This window comes from Drosophila biarmipes, chromosome X (assembly GCF_025231255.1).
Source record: "Drosophila biarmipes strain raj3 chromosome X, RU_DBia_V1.1, whole genome shotgun sequence".
Taxonomy (NCBI): Eukaryota; Metazoa; Arthropoda; class Insecta; order Diptera; family Drosophilidae; genus Drosophila; species Drosophila biarmipes.
The window spans coordinates 8,844,425-8,864,666 of NC_066611.1; the positions used below are offsets into that span (position 1 = coordinate 8,844,425).

Genomic DNA, 20,242 nt, shown 5'->3' on the forward strand with positions numbered 1-20,242 from the left:
AATCGGCGTCGTTTTTCAGCTGCTTTTTGTTCTATTACTTTTTGCAGCGTTTTGTGTGCTCCAGTTAAAGCCGGTTAAATTGCTTAAATCCAATGCATTTTATATATTGCAATGATTACAAACGGACTGACAGTTCGATTACCAAAAACCACTTAGAGTGGCCAGCATAATGCGGATTAATTTAAACTTTTTATAGCTATGGAAGTAATGACTGCAAAACGACTGACAGTTCAATCAATATAAGCCTTTTAGATTTGGCAGCTTAACTTCTCACTTTTAAACCCACTTCACAATTGTCGAGCAACCAAGATAGGGATGTTTATGTAACTGAATAAACCTAATTAATTTCCTCGAAATATTGATGGCAAATCAATTTAAAATACATTTATTGGCTTAGCTTCTCATCTCTAAGTCATTTTAATTAAAAGTATTTAATGTTGATTTGCTAAGCTGCAAAAAAATTGAATGTAAAATGCCTAAAACATTTAAATTTAGCACTTCCTAAATGTTAACTAAGCCACTTTATTTAATTGGGAACAACCAATCTCTAGCAGAAGTTCAGTTTCAATTTACAATGAATTTGGAATAGTTGACTTTAATTTATAGCCTGTCAATGGTTTGGTAGGCATTTATAAACTCATTTTTGCTGTAAAATCACAGACCAAAAGTCAGTATCAGGTCACTTGTGCAATTGACGATGTCAGAGATTAAGTTATTCGAAAAAGGAAATCGATTCCAGGATACCATTTCATTCGCTTGTACTTTTTCTTTGATTTGAAATCACTTAAAATTCAGCCCAAGAGTATGCAATAATTTATCCCATTCCTGAATCCTAAGTAAACATTGCTCTTTGGACCCCTTATGAAAGCTCGGTTGGATCCAGAAAGGAGTGCTATAACCAACTGATACATCAGAGCAACCAATTCAATCGAATCCAAGTAGCCCTTCTTCTGGGGAAAGCAGGAGGCGGAGCTCCATTGTCCTGCGGCCATCGCATCCTTGGTCTGTTCTTCGTCTGCTTTTTTTTGTCTGCCGGGGGTCCTCCAGCCCCCGCAGCCCCCGTTGTCAGCCACCCAGCCGAGCCTATTGTCCCCGTGAGCTTTGTTTTCTGTTTGCCGCTTTTCCACCCACCCAACACCCCCTGCAATTTTCCCCTCCCGCGCTCTGCGGCTTTGTTTTGGTTTCCCCTGCATTTGTGTTTGTGTAATTGTTGCAACAATTGTGCTTTCCGAATGGAATATACATGTGTGTAGCCGAGGGGCGGAACAAAACGTATTATGTGGCCTGATGGGGGCCCCTCTCATTTTGCGGGGGATAACAATGATTTGTCCACAGAGCGTAAAATTTGTTGCCAAAGCGAATATTGGAAAAATGTGAGTGCCTTGGTTTGGGCGAAATGGTACTGGGGATGGGCATGGGAATGGCAAGGTGCATGTGCAGTGGCCAAACACAAACGCATTTAGCGCAATGTCAGAAACACTCCGCTCGGACCCACTGGGTAATTAGCCAATGCCCGGGATTCTGCTACCAAATTCACCTGCTCAGAAATTCTCTATCTCGCTCTGCTGCTGTCCCTGCGCTTTGGCTTAGACGCCCGAGCCAAGTTGAACCGGAACGGAAAGCGAATGGCAAAAAGTTTATAAATTTTTGAATAGTCCACAATGGCAAAGTATCCAAAGGTGAGCCGAAATGTGTGCGGCACATGAGGCGGGGGCTGCGGATGCTGCTCGCTTACACATCGCAGGGGCAGCTTCATTTTCTTGATGACACCATCTCATTAATAATGCCTGGGCTCTATTAATATTTGAAAGCCGAACGCAGCACACCGGAAATTAAATCCGAATGAATGGGCGAGGGGCGGTGCGGCGGTGCGGGGGTGTGCATGTGAAAATGTCTATATGCACGTGAGTGTGAGTGAAAGGATATGGACCAGCTTGATTCGTCCTTAAAGTTCCAGTGATCGGAGGTGGGGGATGGAGGGCAGTCGAGGCATAGGTTCTAGTTCAAAAATTGTGGGCAGTGCTCTGTCTAGTCTAAAAAAGTTGGAAGATCTACAGATAAAATCATATATATTTTGAACTCAGAAGTACACTCAGTTCATTCGGAAAGATGACTGTCCTTTTTGCAATGCCTACTTTTAGGCACCTAAATAATACATTTAAAAGAGTTTTCTTACTTTATACAAAAATGCAATTGAGAATGATAGGAAAAGGCTTTAAAAAACAATAAGGCAATTATCAGTGGCTACGAAATTATAGATTCATGACTTATGTTCAAGCAAACTTGCAGGGGAGGAAACTTAGGAATAAAATGCTGATACTTGTCACAGAGAAGATCGTTAAAGTTCTTACCTAACCCCGAGCAATCCCTATCCCGTGCCATTTGATTCACAGCCATCTTAGCTGCTCCTTATCCTTTGGCCAACGCCCCCTTGACCCTCTCATGTTAATTTTTATGACGTACTTGAAGTGAGCCATAAAATGAGAGGGCGGCTTCAGGGGAATTTGGTCCACAGGGGCGGCCAGGGACAAGGCGGGGGTACGAACTCTTAGAGCTGCAACAAATTAAAATGTATAGTCGCCCCCCTGCATTTCCGTCCTTCCGCATTTCCATTTGCCCCCCTTTCCGACGCCTCTGCTGCTGATGCTGCGCTTTGTGGGGCAAGGTGAGCGTCATCCTGTGGCATCGTGTGTCCTGCTCCTTTCTCGTGGTCACTCAGTCGCCACCGCCAACGAAAACGTCAGCAGACTGGAAGAAAAGAGCTGTTGCATCGACTACCTAAATACTTTGTCTCCTGGGCCTCTGAAAAATTAAGAACCCAGTCGAAAGACCCATCAATTTGCACATTAAACATTAAACATTTGAAAAAATAGAGAGAAAAAGATACAATTTTAGTAGTTTTATGGGACTTTACTACTTTACTTTTTTATTTGTATAATATTTTTAAGCAATTACAAATAAATAAATATCGAGTTGCAAAAGAGAACTTACCTCTATTTAAAATGGAAAATGATTTGGTAGATAATTTCTTTCAGTGCAGCGGGCACAGTGGCTGCCATATACGTCCAAAATAGTTGTAGTTGGTCCTTGCCACACCACACACACACACTGCAAGCGAAACTCCTCTCGCTTTTCATGTGTTGCAAGGTGCAAAGGGCTGGGATGGGGAAAATTGTGGGAATTGGTGGAAAATAGGGGCCATGGCATGTGGCAAGTGTGTCAGCCGAGGAGGGCGCCTGAAACGGGGGGCGGGCATATTGAGGGGCGTGGCGACATTCCATTTATTATAAATAGGCGAGTGCTGAGAGGCTTGACTTTCCGTTCCTATTTTGCCTCCTTTTTGGCTCGTGACGTCAGTGGGCGATTTGCGATTGGTCCTTAAATTGACGCCACTCAGTACAGTGCGTTTCACAAGTGTTTGTTTGCCTGCCGGTGATCGTTCAGCTGAGCAGTTTGGCCTGCGTGACACCTCCTAGTCCTCTTTCAACTTTCAATGTTTATTTAGATATTTTAAGGTACAGTAAAAGGTTGAGAATATAAAAAAGGTCCAAAAGAATTACTCTATTTGCAATTTACAATTGGGCGTTTGTAAACCACTTACCTTAATAAATTTAAGACTAAAATAATGCTGTAAGAAAGGTAGACGTAATACGGTAGAATGGCATACTACATTGTTGCATACTTTTAGACACCCTAAGTAAATAAATGTAAATAAAGATCAGAAATCGCTTGATTTGGAGGAATGTCTTTGGTTTTAAAGGCTCTTACTAAGGTGTCTAATAGCATGCCCTGGGAAAAATAATATTGCATACTTTTAGACACCTTAATTATCATTTATAAAAGATCTTAATAATATTATTGTTAGGCTTCCATAATTTCCCCAACTTAAAGTTTTTTTAATGTTTTAATCCCCACCGGAAGCTTCAACTTTGTGTGAGGGTTATAATTGATTGCCGCAGAACTTGCATCATAATCCACGGTTCATTAGCTCTTCAAAAGAAGATGCCTCGACTCCGGATCAGCTTTGAATTTGCGTCCATTATGCCTGTGGCAAACACGGAGCTGCAAGTTGCAGTTAATTATATGCATTGTACGGACTGGGAGCAGGAGCAGGAGCGGAGCAGGAGCTACTAGGACAGGATAAGCCAGCCAATGAAGGGTGTAAAACGAGGCGGATGACGAGGGGCGGCATTGTTGGTAAAGTTTATGCCAGTTACTAGTTGCCAGCCAGCCACCGAGATCCATCTACTGACCTCCCTTCGCTCCTGCTGCTCCAACTGGGCCACTGGGCCAGCTCCTCCTGCTCCCTTTCGCCCCCTTTTGCTCCCTGCTGCTCCCTGCTGCTCCTGGGCCACGCATTAAAGCCGGAAAATTCATAAATGCCTGAGAGCGCTCCCCGCTTACACTGAAGTGTTCCTTTCGCCCTCTAATAAGCACTTACGGCAGCAGCAACATTGGCAACATCCATAGTCCGTAGTCCGCAGTCCGTAGTCCGCAGTCCGTAGTCCGTAGTCCAACAACAAGGACCTGGCGACCAGGACAAAGGGAAGCTGTCGTTGCCGTTGCTTGAATTTTAATGAAATTAAAGATTACTGAGCTCAGCCAGCAGCCCTGCAGGAGCGCAGGGGCTCAGTGTCAGGGGGATCGGGATCCGTGTGCGGAGTCACTGGAAATTCGGATGTCTATTTCCACTGTGCAACAGTTGTGGCGCTCCCCCTCGCCAAACAACTTTCGGGGGAGGGACTCTGCCGGGGCCGGGGCATCTTGGCTGGGTGAAAAATTGAATATGAAATGCTTTCACGACGAAAGACCCCCACAATAATTGCAATTCTGGCCATTTGGTTGGGGTAATTTTACACAGTTTAGAGGTAATTTCAAAAAGGGAATTACGGCAAATTGCAAAAACTTGTACTGCAAAGGGGGTTTCCTTATCTAGAGGGTCTTAGGTAAGTACCTTTGGTGGGGCATTCACTGGGAAGTGTGGAATTCGTTTTCAGTTCTCTGAAGTATGTAACAGTATTTAAAGGTAAATTTAAGCTGGAAATTGTTTTAAGTCGGAAAAACTTGGATTGTAATTGGGGCGTACGTTTATGAAGTGTGTATTTTCGAAGGGATAACTTCTGATGCGGCGATTTAAGAAATTGCTAACACTTAGAACCCTTAACTAGGGACTTAAGCAACGATTGCTGGGGTTTATGATAATACGTCTGGTAGGAAGTTCCATCTAGACTCTGAAATATGTAACAGTATTTAAAGGTAATTTCAGTAAGGACATTATAGCGAGTGAAAAGACCTTAGCTTGCAAATGGGATGTATGTATATCAGGTGTATTTTTTAATTTTTGATTATTTTTTTAGCTTTGGCAGTGGCTGTATTGGAAATTTCAAGCCCTTAAAACCGACCACAACGCTCTTATTAAAGTAGAAAATCTTTTACCATTACCTTTGAGAAATCTAAGCCTTATTTAAACACAGAGAGAAGGAACTGATCCAATAGATATTCTCTAATTTTTAAGATATATATCTTTTTCAAAGGGAGGCATTTCCAGAAACACGACTTCTTAATGCCACAACTTCCATTATTCAATGGTACAAATTATAGCCAATGAATTTACCTTGTGAGGCAAACTTTTGTCAGTGTATCAGACTCCTGCACTCAGATAACATTTAACCCTTGAATGCCAACATCTTGTTGCGCAGGCTTGTTTAACGAATGCATCCTGGCGATGTCTTGGTTTGCCCGATGCCAGCTATTCATAATCCTCATGTTTCGGCTCCTGCCTCCTCGGGCTCTGCCCGTGCTGCTGCCAATTCAGCCCGGCTCTCAATCTGATCCTAATGAGTCTGTTCCTGCCTGTCAGGAGCTTCTGCCCTGCTCCCGGGATCCCTGGATCCTGCGCCTGCTCCTCCTCCCCGGCGAACTTCCTGCACTTTGTAATTAGTGCGTGTTGGACAAGTGAATCAACTTTGCTCGACAGCCAACTTTGTTCGGCTGTCTTCTTTAATTAGTCAATTTGTTGCTGCACTCCGGTTATTCCTTGGATTTTATTGCGGCCCTATTTCGCCGGCCCGGCTGATAATTGGCTAATCGAGTTGCGTAATTGAGGCAGCCAGCTGATGGCAGGTCGACTGCTCATTAGGGTGCACTTAATGGGGATTGGGGCTGACTTTGGCCGAGGAGAGTTATGTGCGAATTATGCCACTTATCGGGGAACAAGATTTCAAATGGCATTGTCTGTGTATCAGTGGGCGAGGGAGATAAGCCGAAACAATGCCACGAGTACGAGCATTGCGCATACGCCCGGTTGTCTGTTCGAACATCATAATTAATTGCGAAACTTGTGCAAATATTGCACAACTTCTGCTCAACTGCACAAATCAATGAAACGGGTTATGGGCGGCTTGCACGTTGCGTATACTTAATGTTACCGAATTTAAATTGCATAAACTGCATATTAATGCCACTTGACAGCAAATTTGCATGTGGCATGTGTGCAGGCCGCAAGAAGAAAGAGGCCTCGAACACACACACACACACATTGTCGGGTCTAATTGATCTACTATAAATGCCTTACATGCCCAAATTAATTTCCCGAATTAAGAACTGTCATTAGTTTGTCATCTAACAGTTTTCGGGCCAATTACCAAACCAAATAATTCCACATTGTTCAGGACCTAATCTCTTCTGTCCCCGTGTAATTGGGTCTTAATGCCTCAGCATTGCAAGAACTTAAAGGACATTTCCAATCTATTGGCATTCAAACCTAGAATGTCTAAGCTGTTAAGATCGAGGAATGCCATACCTTGCCGAGCTCGTTGTTTAATTTCCAATCTATTGCCATTCCAACTCAGAGTTTTTCCCTTTCAGATTTTTCCAAAAAAATTACGATGCACCCCCTTAAAAATATCTGAATCCCGTTCTCCGGCATACAAATTCAGTTTTTTGGCTGCTATAAAGGAACTAAACGTCAGATCGAGAAATGCCATACCTTGCCGAGCTCGTTGTTTAATTTCCAATCTATTGGCATTCAAAAGCTAGAGTTTTTCAACCTTTCAGATTTTTCGAATAAATTTACGATGCACCCCCTTAAAAATATCTGAATCCCATTTTCCGCCAAAAAAATTCAGTTTTTTGGCTGCTTTAAAGGAACTAAACGTCAGATCGTGGAATGTCATACCTCGCCGAGCTCGTTGTCTAATTTCCAATCTATTGCCATTCCAAACCTAGAGTTTTTCAACCTTTCAGATTTTTAGAATAAATTTACGATGCACCCCCTTAAAAATATCTGAATCCCATTTTCCGCCAAAAAAATTCAGTTTTTTGGCTGCTTTAAAGGAACTAAACGTCAGATCGTGGAATGTCATACCTCGCCGAGCTCGTTGTCTAATTTCCAATCTATTGCCATTCCAAACCTAGAGTTTTTCAACCTTTCAGATTTTTAGAATAAATTTACGATGCACCCCCTTAAAAATATCTGAATCCCATTTTCCGGCATAAAAAAGCAGTTTTTTGGCTGCTATAAAGGAACTAAACGTCAGATCGTGGAATGTCATACCTTGCCGAGCTCGTTTTTTGGCAATTGGCATTTTTTTTTTGTATTTTTTATTTCAGTGATAGGGATTGATAAAACAGCCGGTCTTTTTGGCTGTGATCACTGTGGACGACAGTCCGCGTAGTGTCGAAGCTCAATATGTCTTGCTTAGTTGTTTGATTTTGATAAAGCGTGCAGAATGGAGAAAGTGCATTTATATATTAAGTGATCTCAAAAGCATTTTCGTCGCAAAACTTGGTATCAGAACTTTTGTTTGTTGAAGGTGCGATCTTCATTATATTTTTACCTCTTTAAGAGGTGTTTTTGCTTGATATAAAAAAAAAGTGCGCTTTAATTTGTGGTTGCAATAAATGCCTGATAAATGTATGTAAATGCAATTTATTGTGCCACCTTCTCGGTGTCGAATTGCAAGGTGAAAGAGCAGGGGATTAAACGAGTTTAAGCCCACTCAAAATGCAATGTAGTCCAATGCGTGTTTGTCTGATATTTTATATCTGGCAAATGTTTTCAATAAAAGCCAAGGCTTTGTGTGTAATTTGCAAGTTGGCCAGCTGCTCTTTGAGCTATCATAAATGTTCACTTATCTTGGCATAGGTATCTTGTTTAAGCTTTTATACATACTAAGTTTATGTTGCACACATTTTTCATATTTTGTTTGAGTATAATAGAAACACTTGTAGCATTTTTAAGCAAAAAAATATAACTTTTTATGGTGCCTCAAAGAAATACTTTATTCCTAAATTAGAAATTGTAAATTATCTTGGCACATGGAAGGCACTGAAAGTATGAAGTGTATAAAGGATAGTCGACTCTCAGAATCAATGCACTCTACTTGGGAGCTTAAAATATATTGTTGCATACTTTTGGAAACGGAAGAATTTAAAATTGATTTAAAAACCCATTTCACATCTGTGGAACGTTTTTCTTTTATGTTTGATAAAAATTAGGGTTTTTATTTATACCCACATAGTTGATACATTATCTAATTACATTTATCGTTTCCTTTCTATTTTCCACAGTGCCATATGCAACCGATAAGACTGTATGAATGGTCAAGTGGTCATCTCTTCCCGCATGTGTGTGAGAGATTGAGTGAGTGAGTGTGTGTGTGTGAGAGAAAGTGGGAGAAAGTGAGCGAGCGAGAGAGAGAGAGAGAGAGAGAGAGCGAGACAGCATCACAATGACGGACACTCGGGGAAGCGGATTCCCCGCTGCGGAATTCGAATGAGCCAGATCCAAGACTACTTAAGATTGGATTCGGACCCGGATCGATCCCCCTTCCATAACATCCTGTGGAGGCCGGGAGCCAGGATACAGGAGCCTGGATCCAGGGACCGGAAGCACCTCCGCCGGCCATCTATCCATCAGCTGACAACTGTCAGCCGTCAGCACCTGTCAGTTGTCAGAGCAACTCTGCGTCCAGGAGGCCAGCTGTCAGCGGAAGTGAGAGTGAAACTGGGAGTGGAAGGACACCAGGGCCAGCAAAACGGGACAACGGGAGCAGCAGGAGCAGGAGCAGGCGGGGATTGGGCAGCCCGGCGCGTAGCGTGTAGGAGGCAAAATGCCTGGCGGACGACGTGGACTGGTTGCGCCGCAGAACACATTCCTCGAGAACATCATCCGGCGCTCCAATTCGCAGCGTGAGTATTCCAAGCATTTCTATCTCGCGAATTCGGGGGGCATGTGCCTTCTTGGCGGGGGAACACAAAGTAAAGGAGTTTATTTTTTAGAAGCATAAAAAATCGTTAGGGCGTTGAAAACACTTACAAATACGTCTAAAAGTATGCAACAAGAAAAAGGATATTGTCTTTCAAAATAAATCCATCGTCTATGCAGTTGGGTAATTTTTAGTTGCATACTTTTAAGCATCATAAAAAGCGTCTTCAGTATCTTTGCCAAACTTTATTTTAATTTAATTTTTACCTCTTTTTTTTCATGTGAATAACAATTCTGCAAACAGTGTGCTGATTTCGAAAGGGTTCATCAATTTATTTCAAACGACATGGTTTTCCTCAAAGGCTTTTCAATTTTCCTCCAATTAAGATTAATTATCGATACACTATCCAGCGAGGTTAACCATAAGGTCAACGGCGTCTGAGCGTCAGAAATCCAGATATTTGCACCGAGCATTCGCAAGGACTTTAACTGAAATCGCCACATTTCGTTGCATCGCACATTCGATGCAATCGGCATTTTACGCATGCCACACAATTATCGGTTGGTTGCCAGTGTGCGAGGGGGCGACCTTTTGGGTCTGCAAAAGTGCGAGAGTGTGAAATGAATTTTCCGTTAAGTTGTCAACATGAACAGGATGCTGCGAGTGTGTGTCTGTGTGTGTGGGTTGGGGAAAATGAGAAAATGGAAAGAGGGAAATGAGCTATAAATAGAGCACTCGTACTCGAGAGCAATGGCACACACGCACGTGTGACCGAGAAATGTCCGATTCAGTGAAATTGAATTGTTGCACTGTGGCGAATGGGGAGTGGGGAGTGCGGGCGAAAGTTGCGGTGCAAAGTGGGCGAAAGTCCGGAAGGTGCTCGGCAATTGGAGACCGAGAACCGGCACTGGAATCCCTTTTTGGCCTGCGGTCAATGGCAACACTTTCAATTAGGGTGGGCCAATTGGGGCTTGGGTTGGGCTCGTGCAGGGAGCTTGGAGCATGGAAATGGCAGTGCAGACCACTGAAAACTCCGACTTAGCTCGGATTTCCAACTGGTCATCAGCGGGCTCAGCTGCAGTCGAACGGGGATAGCTTCTGGGGGCAGCCAGCACATCAGCATCAGCATCAGCCATCGCATAAATCCCTAAATGGCCCCCTGGCCAAACAGTTGGCGCAGCAACTTGAGGTTCCATCTGCCATTTGGCATGTAGCAAAGTAGCAAAGTATCAAAGTGGCAGTGGCAGTGGCAACAACGGCCATCAAAGGCAACACATGCAGCCATAAACAACATGAGATAATTAACAAAACCCCCATTCTCCTCCTGCTGCCCGGCTCATTAGGGAATGGCTTCCGGGGGCAGGCAGCGGGGCAGGATCAGGGGAGTGACATAAATGGACGAACAATTGATGCACTCCAATGCCAGGCGAGCATGTGACTGACGCAATGCAAATGGCCGAAAGTATTCCGGGCAACTGCTGTTAATCACGGCCAGAGGAAGTCCGGCAAAGTGGCTCCACTGACGCATTGGAAGTGCCAAATGGCACAACGAGACAGCCATTCCGCAGGGAGATCGAAACAATAAGACTGACGCCATCGATTCTTATGAAGCTTCTTTAAAACTACTATTATATGCAAAAGGTAGAATGATAAAAAAGTCTACACTTATACTTTAGATATATAATTTATTAGACATTAAAATTAAATTTATTAGGTATAAACATTACATTTATTGAATAAGAAAAAACAGAGAATACTTATACATTTTTCACTTTCACTCTAACATTTTTCAATGTAGCTCTTCAAATTAACTATAATTGCTAAATTTAATGCTTCTATATTTAAAATAAATAAAATTTGGAATGCTTACCGAAAAGTATGTTGATCAACTGTGAAATCTTTGGACATACTTCCTACTTTTTTTAAGTGTACCAAAAAGATGACCTAAAAATTGCAATTTCATTTGAATCAAACTGATTTTAAGCTGTATTTTCTGTGCAGAATCAAATATGCCAGTCATAAAGCACCAGTGGAACACACAAAACTCAGTTAAAATCAACTTCAATTTGGGGTTATTTTGCCGTACTCAACTGGATCACAAAATTGCCATATTTAAAGCTCCACTATCGACCCAATTAGGAAAAATAAGCTGAAATATTATTGGGGCTTCTTTCAATTTCGAATCGAGCCGAGGCGACGGATACTTCCCACTTCAGCTCCGATTCCATCCGGGCAAAGGAGCCATCAATAGGTTTAGGTAGGCCCAGCGCTCCTTTCGCCTTCTCCGCCCACTCCCAACTAGGCATAGTTTTCCATATAGATTTTCCCGCCCGGCAAATGTCGAAAGCGGATTACCGAGGAGATGCAAAGCCTTTTCCAAAAGGATTTCGTTTCGTTGGCAGCGCAAGTGAGGAGAAAAGTAAAACGGCTTTAGGCCGCCGAGAAGGAAAAGGAAAAGTCTGACCTGAAACGGACAGATACAGACACAGATACAGATACAAACTGGAAATGCCATAAAGGAAATGCAGGCAGGGGCGGGGAAAAGGGGGCTCCGTAAGTGCGGCATATTAAGGCGGGAATGCAAATGGCTGGGGGAAATGGGTCGTCAGGTGAAGCAATAGATTCTAATGTGATTTCCATGCCAAACACAAATAAAAACGGGCCCAGATTGAGGTAGAAGTGTAGGTGAATGTATGGTACGGGGGGATTTATAAGGAAAAGGGACCAGGCAAGTGGAGTGCAGGACCCAGAAAATGCGTGGCTTTACTCGAACGTCTGCACGATACGTCTGTCTACAGCACTTAACCCTCTTTCTTGGCCCTTGACTCTGTCCCAGTTTTTTGTTGATTTATTTCGAATTGAATATATCGATAAAAGCCCATTTAGGCAATTTGTTTTTTCCCGATTCTGTATCTATGAATGCTTTTAACTTAGATTAGCTTTAAAATACAAGTGTGTTTTAAAAAAGGATTGGATTTTCATTTATCTTTCAAATATACTTTTTGGTATCTAAAAGTGTGCAGTAAATTACGCGTGCTACTGATTTGTAAAAATATTGTTGCATACTCTTAGACACCTAACATGACATTTAAAATTCTTAACATTTCTGTTGCACACTCAATAATACCACTTTAAATTATAAATATGGAATTTTCATAACATTAAAAAGCTATGAAAATAAAACGAAACTTTTGGAATTCAGTTTCCAAAATTGAAATGGAATTTCAAATGTATCAAATTAGGCCAAGGAATGAATTTAAAGGTAGTAAGAAACGAATACTAGAAACACTTTGCTAGATTGATTTCAAAGGAAATCTCTGTGATCCATTTGCTGGCGCTAAAAACCATGCTCATTACAATATTTCACAGCCAACGAACCCCTGATTCCCCTCCCCAAAGAAATCCATCATCCCGAGTAAATGGGTTGGAAAATTTAAGGAGGATAAATGGTGAAGGGGGCTTTTGAGGGAGATGACCCCCATTCTGTGGTGTTTGTTTGGGCTGCGAATTTTCCGCCACGTCGGCGATAAACTGACCAAAGACACTGCCAAAAAGAGCAACTGGCTTAGGCAGATTTTTTAATTAGTTGACTTTATGCCTCACGCTTCCGGAACATGCCCTTCCCTGCATTTGCAACCCCTTGGCGGCCTGTTCGATTTGTCCACAAGTTGCAAATAGGCAAAAACCCGTGTGTTTGTCCTTGTTTGGCAACAAACTCATTAAAATTGAACGCAAAGCCCCCTGCAAAGGGGAAGGCACACACACTCGTGGTGGATGGAGGCCCGAAACCGAAATCCACAAAAATCCGATGGCAAGCATTTTTCAGTGGTTTATCTGCGGGCTGGAAAAGTGGCTGGTGGACGGAGGTGTGCAAAAAGAGACAAACAACTTTGCCCTTGTTTTTCTTTTCCATTTTTTTCCTCGCTTTTTTTGCTACCGCCTCTGTTTGCCTTTTTTGGGTTTGTCACTTTTGCGGTTTGCCTCGCACGTTTATCTCGAGTGCACATTGCCCGCTCGTTCCCCGCCCATTCGGCATGGCCTTTGCCCCTCAGGAGGTCGCAGCTCGACACTTGGCGCGGCTGTTTGATCTTCGTCAGCAAGCCAAACAACATTAGCAACAACAACAGCGATGGGAGCAGCAGCAAAAAGCGGACAAAGTGGCCAAGAGACATGGCAAGGAGGTTGCCCCAACGTCCGTGCCCAAAGCTGTCTTACTTCTCCACGACAACTTTGCGTGCACCCCAAGAAATATCTGACCGAATTGAGCTAGATACTTAGATTTGTAAAAATGAAATAATAACTGATACTCATTATTATGAAATACGATAATTCAAGACTCTTGAAAATTTTTTTTTTTTTAAATACCATTTTTCACTTTCACTCTAAGATTTTCCAATTATCACTTTTGTGTCAGTTTTTCTCACCAACTTTTGAGCTCTTATCATAGCTAGATCACCTAATAATAACATATATAAAATATAATAAGAACTGATACTCATTTCGATGGAATGCGATATTTCAAGGTTTTTAAAAAATACCATTTTCACTTTCTCTCTAACATTTTTTAATGGTCACTACTGTGTTAGCTCTCCTCACTAACTTTTCAGTTTTCCTCCTAATACTAATAGATATAAAATATAATACTAAGTCGTACTCATGGAATACGATGTTTCGATATTTTTGAAAAATACCATATTTCACTTTCACTCTAACATTTTTCAATGGTCTTCTTCTGTCTCAGTTTCCACACTAACTTTTCAGTTTTCATCATAGGTAGATAACATTATAACAATAGATTTAAAATATAATAGTAATTGATACTCACTTCGATGAGACACTATATTTCAAAACTCTCACTCGCTATTTAATACAAAAATACCATTTTTCACTTTCACTCTAACATTTTTCAATGATGTAATTAGTACGTTTATGAAGATTTCTGTGTAGGTTTCCTTAATAATAGCTGAAAGCTGATTATGGGTTTCTCATTTTCTCTCAGTACATCCATTCTCGTGAATGTTTTGCCTGCTGTTGACAATTGATTACGCATACGCCTAGTGGCCCACAAAAGAAAACACGTGCCAGGCGATATCCATCACTGCCTTGCTGCTGATGCTTGCCCAGGTTAGATGGATAAATGATAGCCGAATAGGCGGTGAATCAGCGCAGAGTGGGGAAAAATCGCCGGAAAGATCAATACCAATTTGAACTCGAATGGGTGCTAAATGGATAGAAAATTGAGGGTCATTATGGGGGGATTGAATAGAGCAAAGAGTCGACATTTCCAATTGTAGTGGTGCCAAAACCCCGACAATAAGCCCTGAAATCGGTCGAAGCCCCGCCGAAAATGTGCCCAAAAGTAACGGATTACTAATGCTCTGGTGATAATTGAGATAAACCCGTTTTGTGTGGAAATTCGGAGGCAGTGACGCAAAAAGATGTCCAGGGCAACTGTCGAGCAAAATCAGCATAATCGCACCTACGCACACAGTGACATAAGGACAGGGATAGACAGATATGGCCAATGGTATGCAGAGATAGGACCAGAAAGGGAGGGAGAACGGCGAACACGGTCACTAATTCGTGTGCAAGCGGAGTCGCCTCGCCGGGGCATGCAACAAGCCGCAGTGGGAAACGCCCTCACGCAGGCCAATCGGTGAACAATTGCAATTATGTACAATCATTGTCTGCTGTCATTGTCGCACGTCCCTGTTCGGGCGCCAATTGCGCCACTCGCCTGCCTGTTTGGGCGCCACTTCCTTCTGCGCTGTCAGTGTGTCAGTGTGTTTGTCCATTATTGATTTTCATTTTTCACTCCGTCGTTCGTTGTTTGTTTGTTTGTTCTGTGCTCTGTGTTCTGTGTCCTGTGTTATTTCCTCTTTTTTGCCGTCTGTGTGTTGCTGTGTTTTCGCCTCGGTTTTTGTTATTGTCGCTGTTTCGTGTAAATTAACGTTTTTGCCGCCAGGGAGGCGGTGCCGAAAGGGGGCGGTCATTACATTTATTGATTTTAATTTTTATTCTGGGCCCTGCCACCGGCCCTTCTCTGCCTGGCCCTGCCTTGGTTTGCCTTGCTTTGCTTGCGTTTTCAGTTTGCGACACTTAACTTTTCGCGTTGTTTGTCGTTTGTTGTTATTGCCGTTTTCATTGCTGTTGCTGGGGCTGCGTCTTTGACCCGTTTTTCTTCTCTCTCCTTTTTTTTTTTTGATTTTTATTTTTTGGGCGGCCGGAAATGCGCGACTGCACCCCATTACCCGGCTTTAAAGACCCCACTCCTCGCTGGCCAGAAGGTCAAAGCATGGCGGGGAGAAGAAAATAAATCGCAAAGGAAGGAAACGCTGGAGAGCCGTGGATGAGGCCCGAAACCAAACAGCAATGGCCATAATAATCCGCACTGACCTGGCCAAAAGGTTGCTCCTGTGCCGCGGCCTGTTGACACGGACTTGGGATTTCGTACTCGGACTCGGACTAGGACTCGAACTCGGACTTTTGCACGCAACAGTAAATCAAAGCAAACAAAGGGGGTGGATTTAAATAAACACTTTTTCTATGGCCGCGTCGAGTGGGTCGAGTGCAAAGATTTCGTGTCACTCGGCCATTGTGGGGTTTTCGCGGTGGCAAATCCACTGCCACGGGTAAGGTATTTCCAGCACATTAATCATACGCCACGTTGTCGCGTCGCTACGGCAAGGTGTAATCATAACAATTGAGCCACCAATCAACGCCCCGAAAGCTGGGTGTCAGGGAATGTCGGGATACCGAACTAGGACATTTATCATGGGCACTCTGGGGTTTCAGCAAGGAGGGAGGGTGTTTACTTGGATGTTTACTCATTAAACTAATTTGATTTCTTAAAGTTTCGCCAAAAAGTAATTAAAATTATTTATCTATTATTTCTATCAGGAATAAGTTAAGTTATATGAACTCTCGATTAGAATTCCATCTCTACTTTTTCCAATACCAGTTTCTCTTTCTTTCAAGAAAGCATGATCTTTCATGAAGGTTGAATAGTGTGACCAGAGCAGATTAATACAAAATGTAGTTACATAACCTGCGTTAGTATAACCTTATAAACAACAATCTATTATATAGATTTAGTATATTACGTAGATATTAACCTGCCTGTTACTAAACTAAAATTTCTACCTCTGAGACAAAGAATTTTCTTGTTATCCCAAAAGCTAGGTGTCCAGAAATGCTAGAATTAGAAAATATATCATGAATTTTTGGTGCTGTCAATGGGAAGAAAATATGTTTTCCTGGCTTTTATCTATAAATATATTCCAATTTCTTAAAGTTTTTCTTTGAATTGTATTATATTTAATAAAATAATTGTGTGGAACCTACTAAAATGTTTTCCCTCAAGGAAAATCATTTATTCCGAATCCCTGCGAGTTGCTCCCCCAACTTTCTTCCGTTAGTTAACATTTTCCTTCGCTCGAGGGCTTCGAGACGCTTTGACCTTTGCCAGAAATTCCACGGAAATCAATGCCCACCTTGGGCGGGGTCTGCTCAGGTCCGGGCCCGGCACTCAATGCCATGGCCAAAAGCTGACCACCAGGGCCACAATCTACAGGCCAGGTGCGACAATTGATTGAGCACCGTCCCAGACGATCTTTTACTCCCACGCTTTCTGATTGCGGCGACTACGACGTTTGCGTAATTTATGAGGCCTGCGCTTGTAATGCCTTCCCCAGACGAAGGCCCCTCACAGGCCGAGTCACTGGGGGGCAGAAGTGCCCCATTTACCCCTGTTTTTGCCATGTGTCCATCAATATTCAGCGGGATATGCCGCAGAGTTATTCCCCCATTATTATCGACATGTGACCAAAGCCAAATCGCTTTAATTAGACAACAGCGCGTGAGTTCCAACTGCTTTTGGGCGTGGGTTTTGGGACATGGGTGGCAGGCAGGAGGAGGAAGAGGGGGCTGCACAGCAGTCAAACGACACTTAGCATTAAGTAAAAGGCCATTTAAGAATGACCACAGTGGCCTGGGGGCGGGGCATGGGAAGGGGGGCCACTGGGCAGGCCCAAGTTTTACCTCCGGCCAGTCAAATTGGATTAAGTTGTTGCCCCATCCCCTGGCCCTGTGTGAAGTGCCTGGCAGGTGGGCCCGACAAGGGGGCGGGCGCCTCTGGAAGTGGCAGAGCAGACCATATCAAAATTAAGACGCAGCCTAATCCCTGCCAGAACCCATTGCACAAAAAGTGCGGGCGGAATGGGTGGACAGCGGGTGAAGCATTCCCCAACACTGGATTGTGGGGGCTCATAAGCTGAACAGGTGTTAGTAAACAAAGTTACCTTTTGGGGAGCATCAGTAACATTAAATCTTCAACTTAGATGTTTTATTCATAGATTTGGAAAAATAGTCCACAAAATAGGGGTTTAAGTAAATATTATAATGAAATTTTACCTTTATTCAACACTGGGTTATGGGAGTTCATAAGTTTTACGGGTTATAGTAAGCGAAATAAGTTTCTGGGAAGATGCAGTAACATTAAATCTTTAACGTATATGTTTTATTCATTGATTTTGAAAGATAGTCAACGAAATAAAATAATTCTATTAAACCATTATTCAACACTGGACTATGGGGGGCTTATAAGTTGAACAGGAGTTAGTGAACAAAGTTACCTTTTGGGTAGTTTCAGTAACATTAAATCTTTAACGTATATGTTTTATTCATTTATTTTGAAAGATAGTCAACAAAATAAGTTTCTGGGAAGTGTTAATAAAATTGAACTTAACTAATGAAATGTGGATAATTCTATTAAATCATTATTCAACACTGGACTACGGGTTTATAAGTTATACAGGTGTTAGCAAAGAAACTAAGTTTCTGGGAAGTTTCAGCAAGAAGAAGTTTTCCTTCAACTTCGATGTTTTATTCATAGATTTACTCATTTAGAAGAGTAAAAGTATTTCTAAGATAGAATGTAACCAAAACCAAATTCCCTTGTGCTAGAGAAATCTTTCTAAAGCAAAATTCAATTGTATTTACTGGGAGATTAATTGGAAGAGACTTCTTGAACTCCCTGCAAAGTGGTCTTCCTTACTGCAGAAATACTGATAATTTTATTAAAGCTCGCTTCCTTTTGTGTAAAAAACACACACTTCCCCACTGCGAGTTTCGTGTTTGCAAAGGATTTCATTCCGTTGAAAATACAAATGAAATGTTTACCACCCAAAGAGATTTATACAGCGGATTACTCTATTTTTCCACTTCTTGCTGGAAAAGGGCTGCTGCTATACCGCTGAGTTTCACATTGCACTGATTTGGCTTTGTACGGAGACACATATATTGACATACCTTGCAATGAAAAACTAAGTTCTGCTTTATGAAAACTACAAAGTGGGAAAGTGACGCATTGCCATGATTCAATGTGCCACCCAATGAGATTTATTTTGCACAGATTTTTCCGAATGCTGTTTACGCTTTTTGCTGAAACAAAAGTGGGAAGCTGAAAAGCTGTTTACTGCGTTTCATACTGCACTGATTTGGCTTTGTGTGAAAGTATTAATATTGACATACCACCCAATGCGCACAGTAAATTTGTTCGGTAGATGAATTGCCATAGTTCGGGTTATTCATGTATAAATAGCAAAATAAATGTGAGAGCGAGAACATCCACAAATAATGTGATGTCAAGAACAAATAGCACTTAATATTTGAGTACATTTTCATGCCCATTTTAACAAGAATGTGGCATGAACAACTAACTCCGATCCAAGGATATCAATCTAAATGTAGATAGGGCGATGCTTCAGCATTAAGTACTTGAGGTGGCCACCGAAAATTCGCTAAAAATCACGTGCCAAGTGCCGCTTTCTCTTACTTTCCGCAAACATATTGCCCTCTCTTTCTACTTAGGGGGTTGAGGGTGTGTGAGTGCGTGGCTAATTTGCTTGGCACAAAAAGTGTAGCCTGCTTTTTGGGGCCACTCGCAACACGCAACGCAGCGCAAAAGTTGCGGCCAAAATGCAAAATGGAGGCTAAGAGAGTGAGGGAGAGAGGCAGCTGTTGGCCGACAAACACACACGTATCCTGGGAATACACACGTGTTTGTGTGTGAAACTAAAACTCGCTCTTGCACTTCGAAACTGGGGAAAAGTTGGCTGCTTTTCCTGGCCACTTTGTTGCTGGTTTGGACCGAGTTGAAAGTTTACGCAATCAACTTTTTCGCCATTCTTTTTTTATTTATCAGCCAAGGCATCCGCCCCCCCCCCCCCCCCACACACACACACACTCGCACAGATAGAGCGAGCGAGAGGGCAGAGGAAATGACGCTGGCGACGCCGTTGACGGGGCCAAAAACTTTAATGTGGCATCAGCAAATGCGAGGCGAAGCGAAGCGTGGCAAACCGATGGCGCCAACAGCTCTGCGGCTGTCTGTGTGCGAGTGTGTGTGTTTGCCTGTGCCCTTTGCCTGTGTGCGAGAGTTGGTCAACCCACTAACACTTGCACACACACACTTACACACTGGCAGTAAAGGAAAGTCGCCAGAATTTGGCAAGCAATTGGTAGTTAATTCAATAGCAAAGTGAACTACATTTGCGCGAGAGCTGGCAGGGCATCAAAAGTGAAGCCATTAGTAGTGGTTACTGATAAGACACGGCGATAATGTCGATAATAAAAAGTATCTTATGGAAATCCATCTTTTTAAGGCAGAGATAAGTATGCCTTTAAACTGCAAATTGATAAATAAAATTCAAATTTATTTAGAATATATATTATCAATATATTTAATAATATTTATACTAGAATATATTTATATACTTGAATATATTCTATTACATTAAATATATTTATATTTTTATTAAACGAATATATAACCTTAAGTAGAAATACTAAAATTTTAAATATCCTTGAAATTGTAAGAAAGCAAATAGGCTGGTATTTTCCCCCAGTGTGGCCACGTACATTTTGTTTGTTGGGGAAGGTCTCCGAAAAGCTGGAGAGCATTTAAACTAGAAAATATTGGAAGGACTGCGGAGAATCGCAGAACCACAGGCCCCGCGGGCAAAATTAAATGA

At 42.3% G+C, this 20,242-nt stretch overlaps 1 protein-coding gene across 9 annotated transcripts in view; it reads left to right on the forward strand.

Moving 5' to 3' along the window:
- LOC108026293 (potassium voltage-gated channel protein eag) overlaps positions 1 to 20,242 on the forward strand; it is a 59,197-nt gene that overhangs the window by 9,516 nt on the left and 29,439 nt on the right. For all 9 annotated transcript variants that reach the window (XM_050887076.1, XM_050887078.1, XM_050887093.1 and 6 more), the window contains exon 3: positions 8,572 to 9,192. In XM_050887076.1, the coding sequence (XP_050743033.1) occupies positions 9,114 to 9,192 (79 nt within the window). In that variant the 5' untranslated portion in view covers positions 8,572 to 9,113. The remainder of the gene's footprint in view (positions 1 to 8,571; positions 9,193 to 20,242) is intronic.